Source organism: Galeopterus variegatus, unplaced genomic scaffold (genome assembly GCF_000696425.1).
Source record: "Galeopterus variegatus unplaced genomic scaffold, G_variegatus-3.0.2 Scaffold1239, whole genome shotgun sequence".
NCBI classification, from domain to species: domain Eukaryota; kingdom Metazoa; phylum Chordata; class Mammalia; order Dermoptera; family Cynocephalidae; genus Galeopterus; species Galeopterus variegatus.
The window spans coordinates 219,536-238,403 of NW_007727350.1; the positions used below are offsets into that span (position 1 = coordinate 219,536).

The window sequence follows — 18,868 nt, forward strand, 5'->3', positions numbered from 1 at the left end:
GCCCACGACCTCCACCTCCACACCCACCTTTCCCAGGAAGGCAGGGGACACGCTGATGTAATGAAGGGATGGGAGTGTGAAAATATGGAGCGAGACCTAAGAGGCAAGGAGGTAAAAATAGGCCGTGGGTGAAAATGGAGCCGGTTAATTAACACACAGGTGATATGAAATCTCGTTTCAAGCCTGCATCTGCCCCCTTACGCTTCACACCTTTCCCCAGCAAGGGGCTCCGGTTCTTAGCAGAGGCCTCCAGCCCCCTGTGTCCTGTCCCCCAGTGACCCTCTGGCCCACCTGCGGCCCAGCTTGGAGGCTTCAGCCAGGAGGTCGCGGCTCCTGCAGGGCCCTGGTGGGTTAGGAGTGGCAGGTTCTGCTCTTTCCATATCCCCCGACATGGGCTTGGGGCCTGACACCATCAGTGCCATGGAGTGAAAGAACTGGCCCCACTGTCTGGGGACTTTGCCCACCACAGACATGCAACTATGGACTCAGGATGGGAAGAAAAAGAAAGCACTGGTCTCCAGAAGCCACCGGAGGGACAGGCGAGTCAGCTGTGTACCTCTCAGCCTGTCCACCCTTCCCTAACCCACAAGCCCCCAGCAGCAGCCTGAGAGAGTCCCTTCCTGCCCCTAAGGGCCTCTTAATGAGCATCAGGGCCACCTGTCCAAACGCAGTCCCTGCCCAGCTCATAGGATCTGACAAGTGCCCCAGCCCAGGGGCCCCTTTTCCTCATTACAAGCTTAGCATGTTTGAGCCAGAAGGGCTGTTCCTTAGAGGTCACCCTGTCCAATCCCTCGTTTGACAGATGAGGAAGCAGCGGCCCAGGGAGGGGCTGTGACTCGCTCGAGGTTGCAGAGCGAGGCTCCGGCAGAACCAGAGCTAGAAGGCAGGTGTCCTGGCTGTGGCTCTCGGTCTGATGGGAAGGAAGCAGACCTGACCAAGGTGATGCACTCTATCCAAGGTGAGGTAGTCCCCACCTCTGGGGACTACAGGGGTGTGATTGGCCCAGCCTAAGGCCAGGTGGGGGGAGGTGGCCAGGCCAGGTGCAGGATGGACCCGCCTTTGTGATGCCACCTAAGCCCTGGGACCTCCAACCCTTCCCCTTCCCACAAGCAGTGCCGCCCCCCACCCCCTGAGACAGAGGACAGTAGGAAACACTTCCCTGAATTCCTAAGGAAGTGTCAACGTCCAGCCACTGCTCAGCCTGTGCTATGGCCACACCAGTTATTCCTGGTCATCACAGGGCCCTGACCAGCCAGGCCTCAGCCTTGGCCTGAATAGCTGCTTCAGTTGCACCCGGCTCCCTCCTCCTGGAGCCCTGGGTTCAGGGGCTGCCCTTCTGGCTCTTTCTGGTCACCAGGCCTCGCCCATGCCCCAGACCCTCCCATCAGAGGCTCCTCTTCCATCAGCCAAGCAGCCCAAGGGGACCTCCAGGCCTGAGGGAGGTTGAAGTGGTGGGGATGAGGGGGAACAGGCTGGTGCGCCTTCCCTTCCATCCCCCCCGCCCACCAACCACCAGAGAAACAGGGATTTCTGGGTCACCGGGTGGGGACAGAGATGAGAGATGGAGGGGGCAGCAGGGGGAGCCAAGCAGGAAGATGGGGCAGAAGAGGCTGGGCTTGCTCCGGCCAGGGCGAGCGTGCCAGGGAGCAGGCTTGATCCAGAATGGTCCCAGGACGGCCTCCCGTGGCCTCAGACCCAAGGGGCACCACCACGGTGGCTGTGTGTGAGGGCACCAGCTGGGGAGGGGGCTCGTCCTCCCGCTCCAGCATCCGCTGAGGGCACCACCGCCTCTCTAGCAGCTGGGCCGGCCGAGGCAGGCGGCCTCTCCGCGCCTCCATCTCTGCTGCTGCTGCCGCCGCAGGCTGTCGCCTGTGCTCGTACCTCTTGTCCCCCTGAGCGTTCTGGTTCTGCTGGGTTCCTGGGTTTTGCAGGTCAGGGATATTGGCAAAGTCATCCTGTTCCGAAAGCCCTAAGACCAAGGATAGCACCACCATCCGGCCTTCCCTGCCCGGTGTGGGCAGCCCACCAGCCGGGGTGAAGCCCCGTGGGCAGGGGAGGGGGAGGGGGGAAGGAAAGGGACAGAGACAGAGACAGAGACAAAGAGAGAAGAAAACAGCGTAAGAAACTGGCCCTGCAGGAAAGAAACCAAACTTCAGCACTGTCAACAGTTGCAGAACAGAGCAGGTGGAGACAGGGCGGGAGGGGACAGAGGGGAGGTGTCCACGGCCTGAGACCCAGCTCACCTCAGGCCACGAGCAAGATTCTCTGGAGCGAAACAGGGAAGGGGCGGGACAGAGGCCTGTGAAGCCGGACTGTGACGGGATGGTCCCAAGGGAACATACGGGGAAGGCTGGGGGGATGGAGCGTGGGTCCTGGGACATGGCCAGCTTCCAAAGGCTAATTCATCCCCAGCTGAGCTCACTCTGACCATCTGGGCCACTGGGAGAAGAGGGAGGGCCTCTGCCACCATTTTGCACTGGAACCGTGCGGGCGGATTTGGGCTCACAGGTGGGAGGGTCTTAGCAAGTTTTGAAATGCAATGGGCACTGCACAGTGTGCTTATGGAAGCCCTTCCTAGATAACTCTGGATCATTGTCAACCAGATGTCCTTGAAGCCAAGAGGGGTCAAAAGAGCTCCCTCCCCCAGGCTCCTGGATACACAGCCCATCCAAGGAGGACAGAAGTCCCTTCTGGCAACTGGTGTCCCAGCCATAGTGAGCTGTCCTGTGTCCCCCTTCCTGGAGGTCCAGGGAACGACCACCAAGGCCTCTGCGTCCAGTTCAAGGGCTTTTCATTGGAGGAACAGTCTAGAAGCATCCGAAAGCAAAGGCGGAGAGAAAGTGCAGGGACTTGGCAAGGTCTGGAGAAGCCTTGGCAGGACTGCAGAGCCCGTGCCTGCCGTGAGAGATGGTGCTTTGAGGGCGGCGCAGTCACAGTAGTACAGGTGGCAGACCAGAAGGCGGGAGTCTCTCGGAGTGGATGTATGGACAGCAGCGTGGGGCCAGAGGTCAAGGTGCGGCACCTCTAGTATAAGGCATTCTCAGAGAACCAGCAGGCAGTGGCCCAGGGGCTCTGTGGGGTCGCCTGCATTTTCCAGGGAGGAAAAGGAAGCACCAGTGACCCATTGCCCCTCAAAGCCATTGGAGGCCGTGAGCAATTTCTGGTTGCTTTGTGGAGCTCATCCAGCATTGGGTCTCTCATCAGAACAAAGAGAGAGGGGTTCTTGACGTGCAAGCGTGTCATAAGAAGGGCCAAGAAAAAGGTGGTAAGGCTGATGGAATGTTCTGGAAGGGAGAGGATTCTCGGTCAGGAAGTCTAACTTCAAACAAAGGGAAGGCAAGGTTTAGAGAGGAAGAGCTGGTAAGGATTATTTCCCAGAGAGGTTGTCAAAAAGGGAACTCGGACAGGTGAGGAATGGCATTGGAGGTGAAGGACAAGGACACAGGGGTCTTGGAAAATGGGAGATGCCACCAGGGTCCAGGCGAGGGGAGGAAGTTGGGTGGTCGCAGTGCCCTTCCTTGACTTTGTGTCTTTGTCCTGGACACTGTTATTCCAGGCTGACACCTGCGCTGGCATCTAACTTTTGGGAAACACCTCCCCCCTTCCTGCAGGACAAATCCTCGCTGTCTTTGTTTTCTGCCCACCGGTACTGTTTTAGAGTTGGTAAAATTCCATTTGGCTGCTCGGGAGCTAGTTGAGCGGGGGGGGGGGGAAGGCAAACCCCACGAAAACAACATGTTTTTCCCTGGTTAATGCCTTTTTCAGATACTCTTTTTGCTTTTCTTAAAAACAGAATGGCTCCTCTGCATAAATGCCCAATTTGTCATTCTCTCCAGCTTCACAGGCCGCAAGGGCGAGGATGGGGGCAGGAATGGGAGAGTTGGGGGAGACGCTGGTGAGGTTTTGCGGGGGTCCCACCCATCACTCTTCCTACGAGGGGCTGGTGGGACCTTGAGGGGCCCAGAAGGCCCTCTCAATTTGACTCTTCAGCAGGGCGACCAGCATTGGGGACAAGAGAAGAGCCTTGGCGGCAGGGCAGGGGTAAGGCAGGGGTCCACAAACTACCTCCCATGGCCTGTTTTTGTATGGCCCACAAGCTAAGAATGGTTTTTACCTTTTTTAAAGGGTTGTTAAAAAAAAAAAAGAACATGTGGTGGAGACCATAGGTATCCTGCAAAGCCTAAAATATTTGTCACCTGGCCCTTTACAGGAAAAGTTTGTGGCTGCTTCTGTGAGGGACTACAGGTGGAGGAGGTGGGGGTGGGGTGAGCTCAGGAGGTGGCCAGCAGGTAAGGGGGCATAAGAGCTGTGTAGGGGGCAGAAGCCAGGCCACAGGATGCTGGCCCAGCAAATCCTCGTTGACCGGGAAGATGCTGGTCAGGGAAGAGGTGGCACCTCGGGCTCCTCCTGCAGCTGCAGAGAGAGAGCCTGGGGATGGCCTCTGGCCCAGGCTGATGGCTGTGCAAGGAGCGCCTGAGGTCAGGAAACGCAGAGGGCTACAGGCTGCTGCTCAGTTTTGTCCAAGTCCCGGCAGAACCAATTCCCCTCGACTCCCCTAGATCCATGCCAGGGCCATAGCATCCATCTCCAAACAAACCACCACCTGGAAGCCAGGAGGCTCTGCTGGGTGTCTTGTCTCATGCAGGCGTCAGCTGGATTCCTGGGTAGGGCAGAGCCCCAGGGGATAATCTGCCCCCATTTGACAAGGAGAGTCACAGGCTGCATGTCCTGTTGGGCTGGGGCCACAGGCCACTTGCACAGATGAGGGAAGCCAGGGTGTGGGGCCCCTTCTCTTGGGGTGCCTCTCCCAGGGCAGCACTCCTTCTGTCCTGGAAGTTCTGCTGAGGTCTCAGCTGGAGAGGCAGGATGCTCCGAGGAACTTGCTTGCTTTCAGAATCCCTACATCTTGCCAGTGAGCAGGGCCTTGGCCTTGGGCTTCCCTTTCCTCCTTCCCTTTCTCCTCTCCCAGGCTTAGTGTGCTGGTCTCTTACTCCCAGGGAAGACATGGGCGATGGGAATAATCCCCAAAGCCTGGAAGGAAGCTCATGTTAGGCCAGAGGAGGGGGTGATGTCAGGGACCTCAGCCCAGACCTGTCTCAGTGGGCTCTGAGAGTGACTGCAGATTCCCAGAGAGATACCGGGGAGGGGGATCCCTGGGTGGGGCTCCTCCCAGTGAGGACAGGATGCGGGGGGCAGGCGCCAAATGGCTGGGAGGAATGGCTAAGGTTAGACGCTAACGTGTCTTGTTACTTCTCAGACCTGTATACTGGGAAGAAGGCTCTGATTTAGGAACAACATTTTCTAAAGCTTTGGGGGAACATCTCAGGTTTGTCCTCAGGGGATGGGTCATTACCCGGAGGAAGGAGCTTTGGGAAGTCAGGGCGGGAGCTGGAGGACAGGTGGCTAGAGAAGGTCAGAGAGACAGGGGACAGGGCTGATGGCAGGACCGGGGGGATTGAGGCGGAGGGAGGAAGTGTGGGGCAGGAAGGCACAGCAGAGTCCGGTTACAGGGAAGAAGTTAAGTGGAGGAGAGGAGGGCGGGGCCCTTGACGGTTTAGGAGAGGAGGAGGGGAGCGCAGGGAGCGAGAGCAAGGCTGGCACGGAGGCCAAGTGCAGCCTGGGACTAGCCGGCTAGCTGGGAGGAGGTGACGGATGCTTCTCTGAGCCCTGGAGGCAGCAAGGGTGCCTAGGGTCCTCAGAGGGGGGTGGCTCAGATAAGAATCCTTCCATGGGGGTGCTCAGGCACCAGCCCCAAGAGGTTGGGGGGGGTACATCTAAGTCTGCTTGGCATCCTGCCCAGGAGACAGAGGGCCAAGAATCATGAGCAACCAGCTGCTCCCAAGGAGCTTTGGGGGGAAAGAAGGCTGAGTGGGGGAGGTGGGGAGCCGGCCTGCTCAAGGGGAGGACTTACAGGAAGGATTTCATGTCCAAGCCTCGGTTTCGAATCTGCCCCACCACGTGGTCCCAGCTGCCTGGGTTGGAGCGGCTGCGGCCACCAGCTGCCCGGTACTTGGAGCCGGCCGAGGCGCCCTGCCGAGACTGGCCCCGGCCATAGGCCCGGGGGTTGGTGCCCGGTGGTGCCGCGGCCGTGTGGGCCTGCAGCTGGCCCAGGCTCTGGCTGGTGGTGGGCTGGCTGGGCTGCCGGCCCCGCTGGTGCTGGCTCAGCGGCTGCTGCAGGCTCTGCTGCCGCATCAGGGTGCGGGGTCGCTGGCATTTCGGCTCTCCCGTGGAGCTGGGGATAGACTCAAGGGTAGTGGCCGTGGACAGGGTGGAGTCCTCGAAACTTGGGGCAGGTGGAGGAGAGGAGAGAAAGGAGAAGCAGGTGAAGGGATCACAGTGGAGGAGAAAGACGCTGAGGGCCAGGACTAGGAGGCCCCAGTGCAGGGCACGCTCTGCCGGACCTCGCCAGGCCTCCATCGCAGTTGTCACCACCGCTGTCGCTGCCACCGCCTCACCCGAGCACCCACCTTGAGGCCCCTACATCAGCCCCACCCACTCTGCTCTGTGGCCCTGACTCAGCTAGTGCCCCAGTACCTTCTGCCTGGGCCAACTCTGCTGGTCTGAGTGGGCCCTGGGAGCTGCGGCGGCTGCGTGGTGGAGGCAGGTCCCGGGGCCCTGTGGCTCGCCTGTCCTGCTGCAGTGGGAGGGGTGAAGGGCGCTGCTGCCGCCCGCCCCCGCTGTCTCGCTGGGGGACACCAAGACAGTCTGTCTCTATGTTTTAAGCGCTACTGTCCTTTGGAGACATGAGGAAATCCAGGCCAGTGCCGAGCTGGCCTAGTAATGCTTGGTAGGGCTGGGGAGGCCCGCAAGTCTTACACTTTGTCCGCAGAGGCGAGGAAGTGGCCTTGTGCTCAGACCTCTGCCCTGTGGCCAGGGCTGCCTCGGGATTCAGTCTCTGGCACGGATCTTTGCCCTCTTTCTAGGGATCTGTGTTTCTGGGGTCCTCTCCTGCTATCTTGGGAATGACTCCCAGTCAGAGGAGGGGACCAAGGAAAGAGCAGATGAGGGGGAGCCCGAGTAGCCTCTCATGTGGCCACCTCACCACAGTGCTGACAGAGGACAGAGTGGCTGCCCTGTCTTTGATGCATTTGTAAAAGAGTACCCATCTTGCGGGCCCACCAGCATCTCTGAAAAATGCTGGGAAGTGGGGCAAGGACAGACAGGAGATAGGACATGGCTGGTCAGATGCGGTACAGGATCAGAGACACCTGGGTTCAACCCCCATCCCTGCTGCTTACTAACTGTGGGGCTTTGGAAAAGTTCTTCCTCCTCTGGGGGCCTCAGTTTCTTTATCTGTAAAACTGGGTTATAAAATAATCCCTGTGCTGCCTCCAGCACAAAGTTGCCACGAGGACCTAAGGAGGCTGGGCCCAGGGACGTGCTGTATCTGTAAAACTTCCCCTGAGAACCTGCCTGCTTTGCGAGCTGGCCAGAGATTTCAGCACCTCCCTCCGGCAAGGCCAGAGCCGGCTGTCACCAGGGCACAACAGAGCCCAGCCAGCTTTGGGTGAGTTACTTCCCCTCTCTGGTTTCAACCTCCTCCTCCTCTCTCCCTTCCCTCCATCTCCTAATCCAATGGTCTAGGGTAGGGGTTGGCAAACTATGGCCTGCAGATAAAATTTTACTGGAACAGAGTCACCGGCATTAGTTTACACACTGTCTATGGCTACTTTCATCCTACAAAGGCAGGGCTGAGTAGCTGTGAAAGAGATTGTATGGCTTGCAAAGCCTCAATGTTTCCTACCTAGCCTTTTACTGAGAAAGTTTGCCGACCCCTGGTCTAGGGCCATGGGCTGCCCGAGGACGGAGGCCCCAGGGCCCTGGGCAACTACTTCCACCACCGCAGCCAGACCCCAGCTTTGCTCACCCCTGACCTACCCTGGGAACCAAAAGGCAACAGTTAGGCTGCCCCTGTGGGCTGAGAGAGAGGAAGAGAGAAAAGGCAAGAACGGAAGAGGGAGAGAAAGTCAGTACAGTAAAGAGAGAATGAAAGAGAGAGAGAAAGAGAGAGAGAGAGAGAGGGAGGGAGAGAGAGAGAGAAAGCAGGATGTGGCTTTGGCTGGGCTCTTGGAGGGGGCAGCAGCCTTGCCTGACTCAGCCTGGAGCCAGGGCTACTGCCAGGGCAGGCCCAGGCCAACTGGCCAGGTGCACCTGCAGCTTCCGGGGCAGGCCAAGGCAGAGGGAGGACGGCACCTTGGTGGCCTCCCCCTCCTCCTTGCTGACCTCATTTTGGTTTCCTATCACATCCAAAATTAGTCCAATTTACAACCTCTCAGTCACAGGAAACTAAAATTGGTTCCTCTAGGCCTGGAGCCAGTGGATGGCACGAAGGCCTAGCCAGCCTGGAGACCGGCTGGAGCAGCCTGGGGAGGGTGGGGCGCTGGGCCTGGCTCTCTGAAGGGGTGTGGGGCTTCCCTCTGGGACCCTTCTGAGGCCAGATGTCAGGGGGAAACCGGCTTGTGTTCATTCAAGCCAGCAAGCAAATGAGGACTCAGCATGGTGGTCCTCAGTGGTCCCAATGGCAGGAGCCACAGATTCTTTTGAAGAGAATTGGGAGACCCCTAAATCGAGGCAACAAGATGGTCCAACAGCAAGAAGAGGTCAGGGCTATTGGCCTTCTAAACAGGAGGCTGTTCCATTAGCTGGGAATGAGGCTGTTCCAGTATCTGAAAACAGAACCTTCATCCCAGAGGGTGAGAAAAGTCACAGCTCAAAGAACTTGGGGCTTGGAAGGGATCTGCTATAGGGAATTGGAATTTTCTAAAAGTCAAGAGGAGAATAAGGCTGCCCCATAGCAGGGCTGGAGGGGAAGGGGAATATACCATCTGCAGAGAATAAGGGCCAACCCATCACTCAAGAGTGGGACTGACTGTTTGACAAGCTCAGACATCTATAAAACGGGGAACAGCTCTCTGCCTGAGATCTGAAAAGAGAAGCTAGCTGGGACTCAGCAACCCAACCTCCAAGAACACACAATCCCAACAGCCAACAGTGGGACAGCTCATTGACCAAGACTGGGACAGCCAATGGGGATGGCTGAGATGAGGATGAGCCAGTGGGGCAGGCAGGGGCTGCTTATGGGTGGCCTTGGCAGCAGATGGTGTTATGGCAGAAGCAAGACTGGACGAGCCAGTGGAGTCACCTGATGGTCAAGGATGGAACGGCTCAACTGCTGGGTCTAGAGCCACCTGCTGGCTGTAAGAGGGAAGGCTGGTGGCTGATGGGCAGCACAGAACACAGGCTGCGAGCGGGTGGCTCCCCAAGGATGGGATGGTCCAATGGTTGACCCACGACAGGCCTGGTGCCCATGGAGAGATGGCCTGACAGCTGAGATGGGGCGGCCAATCAAAGAGGATGTGATGACCCCAGGGCTGGAATGAAGCTGCCTCAGGGCAGGAAATGGAATGACCTGGTTGCTGGCAAAGAAAAAGGTGGATGGGGCACCAGCCGGAGGCTGAAATGCGACGTTGTGTGGCTGAGTTAGTTGCGCCCAATGGCAAGGATGATGGAAGAGTCTCGTGAAGGGATGGAATGAGCCAGGGGCTGAGGATGGCACCTCTGGGGGCAGCAGCGGGCATGCCAGGGGTCCCACTGTCCAACCTGGCGGGGCAGGCCTGAGCTCACGGCTCCGGCGGCCATGGGGCGCCATCACTCACTTGGACAAGTTGAGCTTCCCTGCGGCCAGGTGGCTCTGCACCATCCGCCAGCGGCCTCTCCCAGCCTTGCCACCGCTGCCTGGCTCGCTGGGGGCAGCCCCGCCGCTTCTCAAGGCGTCCTCTCCGGGTGGTGGCACCAGCGCCGGCTTCTCCCCCAACCGGCCTTCCCGCTCCACCGCCAGCCCCGCCGCAGCGGCCACTTTGGCACCCGACAGGAGGGTGCCACTGGAGGTGTGCACGAGGCAGCCGGGCCAGAGGGGCACCGGGGGCGGGCGGCGGTGGGGGAGAGAGGGCAGGCCACACGTAGGGGTGAGGGAGGAAGAGGAGGAGAAACAATGACAGATAAAAGGAAGAAAGAGACAGTGAGAGAGGAGGCGGAGAGAGACAGACGGACAAGAGACAGACAGAGAGAGAGAGAGAGACATCAGCACTGCAAATGGGTTAACGGGGAGCCTGCAGAGAGGAGAGAGGGGGACCGGGCGGGCTGGGGGTCGGAGAACAACGCACCACGACAACGGAGGGGGGGCCCCTCCCCACCGCCTGGGGCAGGGGCGGCGGGGGTGGGGGGAGGGCAGCCACCTCCAACTCTATCCCACAGGACAACGGAGGGTTAACGACGGAGGAAGAGCGGGCTGTCCAGGCCAGGAGGCCCCAAGGCAGGGAGAAAGAGAAAGCCGTGTTAGTCAGAGTCCATCACCACCACCACCACCATCACCGCCACCACCGCCACGAACCACCGACCACCGACCACGGAGCACCGAGCAGCCACGGCAGCAGCACACAGCGGGGAGGAAAAAGCGAGCCGCAACCGAGGGAGAGGGCGTGCGCGGATACTCCGTACATATGATCAAACCAGGTAAAGTCACTCACTTGAGGGACAGTCGTGGGTCGCCATAAGGGGCGTAGGGTGAAATGTTTAGAATAAACTCCTTGGGAGGGTAGGAGCTCCATTTCTGCTGCACTGTGCTCTCATTGTTATTCCAAAAGTCTCTGTCTAGATCGCTGGAGGGGCAGAGAGAGAGGGGAGAAAACAGGGAGATACAAGAAGAAACAAGAACAGCAAGTCCTGCGGGGGTGGAAGGGACGCGGGACCCCGGGGCCCCCCTGGGCACACAGAGGGCGGGGCTTCCAGGGTCTGCTCCTGCAGGAGGAAGAAAGGCAGGCAGGCAGCGCAGCCTGTGCCTGGCACACGTGCACACATGCACACGCGTGCACACACACGGCAGCGCACACACGCACACGAAAACACACGGACGCACTCGAGGGCCAGGGGAAGCCACACGGGAAGGAGGCAAGCTGCAGGCGGGCAGACCGGAGCCTTGCACCTGGGAAGCTGGTGGGAGAGAGAAAGATGATGAGAGAAGAGGGACCGGGAGGGGGGCAGGGGTGGGGACAAGACCTGGGGAGGGTGGGGGCTGGGGCAGGAGGAGAGGGTGCTGGTTTCTGGCTAGAGGGAGCAGAAATGTAGACCTCTCCTGGCCTCAGCTTCCCTGCCAGTCAAGGAAGGTTGGCTGTAACTGCTGAGCCATCAGCTTTCCTGTGGCGGGGTAGAGGCCCAATGCACTCTCCTCTTCCATCTCTTCCCCACTGACCCACTCCTGGGGCAGGCCCAGCTCCCAGCCCGTCTCCTTCTCCTCCCACTGGCCTGAGTGCCCCTGGCCTCCTGTTTTCTTTCCCCCTCTGGCAAGGCTGGGATGCAGCCTTTACATGATATTGGGGGTCTCCACTGAGCTGAAGACCATCTCTACTCATTGCAAATGTGGTGGTTGGGTCACCCTGAAGAAAAGGGAAGCATCCCTAGGACTCTGGCCTTACTGAGGATGTCACCAAGGTCACCAGGGTGCCCTTCAGGTCCTTTTCTCTGGGGTCTGTGTGGAAGGGGCCTACTCTTGTCTGGGTGGAGACGTTGGGGCAGACTCCAGCCTTGGGCCCTTCGTGTGCACCTAGCCTGCTGGCTGGGGCAGTCCCACCCTATAACCCTGTCCCTTTCCGAGGTGGAGCTGCTGGATCTGGAAGGGCCTCTCACCCCAGTTTCCCCACGCCCTCCTGCTTGTGACATGTCATGCTGAAGCAGACATGCTAGAAGCACAGAGAAGGTGGGGACTTTCATGTAGGATGAACATCCTGGAAACCCCAGGAGCCAAGGACAAGGGGTTCTCCCAGCTTATCATGCTCCTGAGGTCCCAAGGAGCAGGGTTGGGAGCACAGGGAGAAGAGAGGCAGCTCCCAGGCCACAGGACCATTCTGGAAGGGAGCCATGCTTGGGCCTAGAGTGTGCCAAGGCTATACCACGGCTCCAGGCCAAGGTGAGGCCACCATTGGGGGAGGGCACTGTGGGGAGGCACATCCCCTCAGGATAAGCAAACATGTGCTCGGGGGACCTGCTTGTCTCCCCTCTGAGAGTTTGACCTTGACCTTGGTTTTCAACCTCAGATTCAGGCACAAAGGAGACAAAGACAAAGAGAAAAGCTGGGTTGCCACTGTAGGCCCAGAGGAGACAGTGGCCTTGGGCCTCCCTGGTGTAGGCACTGTTTGTCCAGAATACACCTTGGAAATGTCCCATAGGAGACTCTGCACAGGGATCAAAGCCAAGGCCCTGAGCCGGCTCAAAGGGTCAGTGGGGGCCAGGTCTGGAGGCGGGGGGGCGGGGGGCAGGACAGGCCCTGGGGGAACCTGCTCCCTCAACGAAAGACCTCATTCCCACCAGAGGTACTTTTGGTCACCCACCCAGCCCCCTCCCCAGCAGGGCATCACACAATGGGGTATGAATTGGGCCTCTCTGTGTCAGGTGTAATGGAGAGATGGAGCAGGTAGAAGGCCTCTCTCCCCTGCTCCCTGCAGACCTCCAAAATCCAGGGCCACCCAGCCCTGGGTCCTAGAAAAAAAGATCCACCCCGACTCATCGCTGCCAGACTGGTCTTCCACCCTGTGTTCCAAGGCACTCCAATGTCTCATAGGTTTCCACTGTAGTACTGGAAAAGAGGACCTTTAATTAAAGAAGTTTGGGAAACACTGACTCCTTTACTGCAGGACTTCTCAGAGCCTTTAATGTACCAACGAATATCAGTATCGCCAAGAGGGAGATAAAGTGTCCGTGTTTCCCAAACTTAGTTGGCTATGGAACCCTTGATTCATGGAATAACTGTTAATCATGTATGGGGCACAAGTGCTCTGAGGAACAGTTGGGGACACACTGCTAAGAAATGCAGCTTCCCAGAATCCCTGACAAGATGATCCCTTTGGGGAAGGTCCTAAGCCCATGGTCAGCGGCATAGAAAGTGGGCTCTGCCCCCTGCCACTCCCACACCTTGGGCTCTTTTGCTCTTGCCTGGCTAGAGGCAAAGGCCTGGGTGCTTGCAGACACGAATGGTGGCTTCCTACCCCATGGCAGAGGGGCTGGCTGCTCAGCAGGGTGGGACGGGCTGGGATTGTGGAGAGGGGGCTGCAGAGCCACAGAGAGGTGGGCTGGATGCCTGCTGCTGCTCTCACTCCTCTTAGAGAGCCTTCATGGGCACTGGTCCCAGCCTGGCAGGGCCCACCGCCTGCCCTACCGCCCTCCTTTCCCCTTGTTTGGAATCCTGTCTCCTCTCATGGGCCCTTTCCAGGACTCCCGGCCCTGTTGCATGCACCCATATCCAGGACGGTTATGATCACCTGGCAGAGACAGGCCCCCTGCCCCAGCCCATGTCTGCACATGGCCTGGCCGGCCCACGCTCACCCCATGTGGTCCCTCCGCCTTCAGGAAGCCTGGGGCCTGCGCTCCGCAACAGCCCCTGAGACCTGCCAGCTCCTGGCTTTGAAGACTGGAGAGTGTGCAACCAAGCCCAGCTTCAAAGGCTCCCCGCAGCCTCCTCCCACCCCCAGCCTCAGCCTGGCCCACCCTTCCACTTACCCCCGCCCCAGACACACCCCCGCAGCTTCTGCCGAAAGCCCAAAATGGGGTCAGAGCAAGTGATGAGAAAAGAGGAGGGGGCACAGGAAGGGCAGGGAGGGAGCCCTCAGGAGGGGGTGAGGGGGAAGGTGGGAAGAGAAGACAGGAAGGAAGGGGAGAGACACCCAAGGGAAGAGCAGGGGAGATGAGGCATGGGAAGGAGGCCGGGAGGGTCGGTTTCTGGACGGAGCCCTTAGCTGGCAGGCTTGGCCCTGTCCAGGCTGAGATGAAGGGCCCCCCATCCCTACCTTGGCCCAACAGCCTCCCAGTGAAGAGCTGGGCTCAGCAGAGGAAGGGACTGGGGCCACGGGCCAGTGGGTACAGAGCCCTCCACGGACAGCCTCCATGCCCAGAGCCTGAGTGACCACTGAGGCGCTGCCAGGTGGGCAGGGGGCTTCTCCTGCTGTCTCCCAGTTACCCTCAGCAGTGGTTGGCCATGGTGGTCAGCAATGGGAAGGCAGACCAGCCTACCTGAAAGGGCTTTCAGAGCAAAATAGGGAAACCGGGGAAAGTCAGAGGCAGCAAGACATGCCATGGGGACCGGGGGTGACAGAGGAAGGAAGAGTCTCTGCTTCCCCTGAGAGGCCCAGCACCAGGGCCAGCTGGGGTCCCCAAGGTTTGTCTGTCCCCCTTCCAGGTATCCTCTCTTAGTGGGATCTGAGAAAAGAACTGAGCCCACTAGGAGGAGCTTAGAGGTCCAGGGGAATAGAGAAGGGGGCTAGGGACAGCGTGTATGATATGAGGGTTGGATGCAGGGGCCAGCAACCAGGGTTGAGGTAGGGCGTAGACAGCGCTGGGGGTGACAGCAGCCAGAAAAAGCGGCTGGGGGCTCTGAAACACTGTGAGGGTCTGTGGGCACAGGAAGAAAAGGTGGGGCCTGGGGCCACCCCGAGGTGTTGGGAGTGTGTGGGGGGCAGAGAGCATGGCCTCAGGGTGTGTGTGGGGCCTCCTCCCACCCGGGCTGCCTGCATGCCCCGCCCCACACTGGCAGCCTGGCACCTACTTGATGGCCTTCTTCTCACTGCGCCCACGCCCTGAGTCTGGCGTGCCCACCGTCTCCAAAGAATTCTTGTAGCGTTTGCCCTGTGGAGATAGTACCAGGGTCACTCCTGGGGGACAGTGCTGGACCCTCCCCACCTCCCCAGAATGGATCCCAGGGGAAAGAGAGTAGACTTGTGTCTGGTGTCTAGCCTTGGCAACAAGGTCCAGAGCCAGTGTGTGAAAGAGTCACCATTTGGGGGCTCCAGCCCCATGGATCCCTGCGCCCTGGTTGGCAGCTCCTGGGCCCCATTGGGCTGTAGGACTGCCCCACCCCCCTCAACCTGCACCTCTGCCCTGACTCCTGGGGATCAGGCCCCTACTGCACGCCTGTCTCCTGGGGCTCTGGCTGGGCTCCCAGAAATACAATTCCCTCTGCCATGGACAGACGGCTGTCAGGAGCCACATCACGCTGTCCACGTCACCGCCCCCAGATGGTGGGGGTGGCATCCTGCAGGGCAAGGTTGTCATTGGACAGTGATGTGAGCGGCGGGGGCAGGGAGAAGGCCACATGCCCAGTCCTGCCCAGGCTGTGTCTGTCACTGTTTGGGGGCTCCCTGAGGGTCCTTGTGCCATGGGTATGTGAGCTAGGAGCAGGGCCTTTTGGGGAAGGCAGCCTTAGGAAGAGAGGCTACCCACTGACTTGGAGGCGGGGGCGGGATGCAGCCTGGATCTCTGGACAGCCCCCCAGAGTTGGTCACACCAGCGGGAGGAGGGGGAGGGGCACCCCAGGTCCTCCAGCCCAAGGCAGAGCCACAGCTGCCTCGGCGAAGGTGAGCACCATTCACCTTCCTGGTTTGGGTTTCTAAATTTAGCTCAAGTGGAGCCCAGCCCCATTAACATTCCTGGCTGCCACCAAGCGTCCTCACGTGCACCCATGGGCCACAGGCCTGGGCCAGGCCCAGGACTGATGTGGGCAGTGGGGGGATGGGGGATGTGCAGGAGCTGAGGCTGTCCCCCTGCCCAGCCCATTCTCCCACTGGACACTTGCCTGCTCCTGCCCAGATGAGTAGGGACATACACACATACACGCTTCCCCAATATCTGTCATGTGCACCAGCACCACAGCCACAACAATCAATTATTCCATCCTCCCTAAAGCAAAATAAGAGCTGCCACAGCCATGCTCCCAATGCTCCTGCCAGCTGCAGCCCCTTCTTGGGCACAGGAGCCGCCTGTCTAGGGAGATCAGATTCTGTGGAGCTCCCAGAAAGGTGCAGGGGTCGGGGAAGGGCGCTCATCCCACCTCCAGTGCCCCTGCATCTCAGGGTGGCTGGGTCTAGGCCCCAGCAACACCATACATCCCCCGTGCCGCCCTGGCCAGGTCCCTTACCCTCTCTGGCCTGTCCTTCCTCCTTTCTGCGATGGTGTGAAGGATGATTCCTCACCCTTCAAGGCTCTTCTCACAGGTATTATTATTTCTCTGATTACATACTTCAGCCCCCACCCCCCAGAACATAACCCCACAGAGGCATGGCTGTATGGTCTCTAGTACCTAGTGTAGAACCTGGTACCAGCATTTCTCAAAAAATCATTAACTGGAAATTAATAGTCTATTGCACCACCCGCCTTAGGGTCTGGGCCCCCAGCTGTTGCCTCTAAGCCAGAACTTTAAGGGTTAAAATACAGAGATTCTGGACCCTCTGGCTCCACAAAAGCTGCCTTCTCTCAGCTGTCTCTGATCTCTGCCATCATTACCCAGAAGTTCAAAGCCCAAACAATTCCCAATTCCAACTGGGAAGATCAGAGGCAGAGCCACTCCATGGTGGCCAAGGGCCCTCTTTGACAGGACCCTCAATCATGCAGCCCATGGGGCAGGGTGGGCCCTGCTGATGGCATTCCCAATGCCATCCGTCACTCCCTCCTCTTTCTGGTCTTGGCCGGAGAACTTGCCCTGATCAGCACCCTCGTCTAAGGTTGCTCAGCTGCCCTTTCCCCAAGGCCAGGCAGGGCTGGGGTCGCTGTCCCCGCTTCACCGAGGGCCTTTCGGGAGCTTCTGCCTGCCCCTCTTCCTTCCAAGGCTCAGGGAACCTTCCCCTCTGGCTGCGACTATTATTCTGCAACAGGAGCTGGGGTACTATGGGGCATAGGAACCAGGGCAGGACTTGATTTGGGGAGCAAGGGGACAACTCAAGTTAATAGGAAACCCAGGCGGGGACCAGCAGACATTAAGCAACTCCAAAGGAGCCCAGTACCACCAGCCTATTCATCAGTGTGGGGGGTTGGCTAGGCTGATCCAGAAAAAGCCAGCTGGAGATTAAGGAAGTTATTAATGTTTGGAAATGGGATCTGGGCTGTCAGGGTATCACATCACTGCTGCTGAGGGGACAGGTGGGCAAGGAGAGCCCAGCAACTGTGCGTGGAGGAGAAATGGCATTTTAAAGCCCCTTCCATGGAGCAAGGAGACAGCCTGGGCTAAAGATCCCTGGCTATCACTGCTGCTGAGGGGACAGGTGGGCAAGGAGAGCCCAGCAACTGTGCGTGGAGGAGGAATGGCATTTTAAAGCCCCTTCCATGGAGCAAGGAGACAGCCTGGGCTAAAGATCCCTGGCTTCTCGGACCAATTGGGAGTGGCAGGGAGGAAGTGACAGGGTTTGGGGGGCTGGAAAAAGTAACATTCTATCAAGAGCAAATCAAGTGGGACAGACTATGGTCTGGACCCTTGGGAAGGTTCCTGGCTGGGGGTTGGGAGGAGGTGCTAGGACCAGGGAAGAGGCTGGGTCTGCATCTTTAGGCTGCTTCAGGTACCTCCTGCGCTGACACCCCCCCGCCTGCTACAAAAGCCATCATCTTTCAACTCCTGTCCCCAGGCCCTGCCCCTGATTGGAGGTGAGTAGGGGTGGGGAGGTGAGCCAGTTGTACTCTGGCCCTGGAAGGCACCTCCCACCACAAATGCGCATGCACGCATGTGCACACAGGGTGGTGCACACACACTGCAGCACATATGCAGGGGAGACCAGGATGGTGGGACAGACCTCAGCATCAGCTCAGACAAGGATTTGATGAGATGATCTACACCCCACTGCTCAGGGGTGAACAGACACACACAGACACGCACACACACGCACTGCACCAACAACCTCAAAGTCCACACTTTCAGCACAAAGACCCCCTCACCCCCCAATACACAAAGTCACCAGCAATGCCTGCTCATTCATCATCTCCCCTTGCTTCAAATACAGACAGACAGACAGACAGCCTACTGGGCCCTGCAACAAGACACATAGGGTTGCAGTGAGCGCTCAGACACTCCCACGGCCTCTGAGGACACTCAGTCGGAGGCACGTGGCCAAGCCCTCTCCACCACCTCCCCTGAAATTCTGAGACAGATGCAGACACAGGAGACCCAGGAACAAGGCAGGGCAGTCAGCCGGGTTCCACACACCTGCACGCAGGGAGTGGGCCCAGGTCCCTCACACACATGCTCACATGTGGAGCTGAGCCGGCCTTCTCTACGGCTCCTCCCCGGGGTGGGAGCTGCCTGAAGCTCCACACCTGGGGATGGAGAGGCGTCTCCCAGTTCCTGAGTTTGCCTGTGTTGAAGGAGGCTAGCTGGATTATGGGCCTTTTGGATCTTTCCCATAGGTCCCTCACAAGACCCTAACACCCTTTCCCAGGGGTCTCTGCCCTTTTTCTTCCTTCATAGGAGCGGGATGTGAAGCCCCCACCCATCCAGGGCCCACGGCCACAGCCCTCGCCCCTTATCCTTGAGGCTCCTCTGTGGTTGGAGCACTGTGCCCTCACTTCCACTATTTTCACCCCAGGGGATGGCGGGTGCCTGCCAGGGACCCTTCTTCGCCTGACCCCCGCAAAGGCGCGGCGTCGGGGGCGCCCCTGCAGTCCCCTCGGGGAGCTGCGGGCTGTGGGCGGGCCGGCAGGTTGACTCAGCCCGGCTCTCCTCCGCACCTCCCCACGATCCCCCCGCGCCCTCGGGTGATGAATGTCCGTCCTGACCGTCTCGTTACTTATTGATGGTCTAATCCTGCTCGTTAATTCCTCAGCCCTCGTTAAAAATGAAAAGAAGCCGTTTGTGCTTGTACAAACCCGGAGAGCCAGGATGGATGTGCGGCGGCTGGGGGCGGGGCGGGGCGGACGGCGCCTCCTCATTGGCCAGGAGGCCCGGACCGGCCACGCCCCGCGGGGAGGGGCGCGGCGGAGGCGGCCTCGGCCACAGTCTGCGCGTGTGTCCCTGCGGGGCTCCTTGCGAGAGGAGGGGCGTGTGTGTGTGTGACTGAGAGCGTGC

At 59.3% G+C, this 18,868-nt stretch overlaps 1 protein-coding gene across 3 annotated transcripts in view; it reads right to left on the reverse strand.

Moving 5' to 3' along the window:
* The window catches only part of SYT7 (synaptotagmin VII), a 60,388-nt gene that overhangs the window by 17,963 nt on the left and 23,557 nt on the right, over positions 1-18,868 (reverse strand). Inside the window, exons 3-7 of one of the 3 annotated variants that reach the window (XM_008575794.1) lie at positions 14,591-14,670; positions 10,527-10,658; positions 9,657-9,881; positions 5,912-6,283; positions 1,882-2,004 (exon numbers count right to left, since the gene is read on the reverse strand). In XM_008575794.1, the coding sequence (XP_008574016.1) occupies positions 1,882-2,004; positions 5,912-6,283; positions 9,657-9,881; positions 10,527-10,658; positions 14,591-14,670 (932 nt within the window). The remainder of the gene's footprint in view (positions 1-1,881; positions 2,005-5,911; positions 6,284-9,656; positions 9,882-10,526; positions 10,659-14,590; positions 14,671-18,868) is intronic. The other 2 variants (XM_008575796.1, XM_008575797.1) reach the window with 2 other exon arrangements.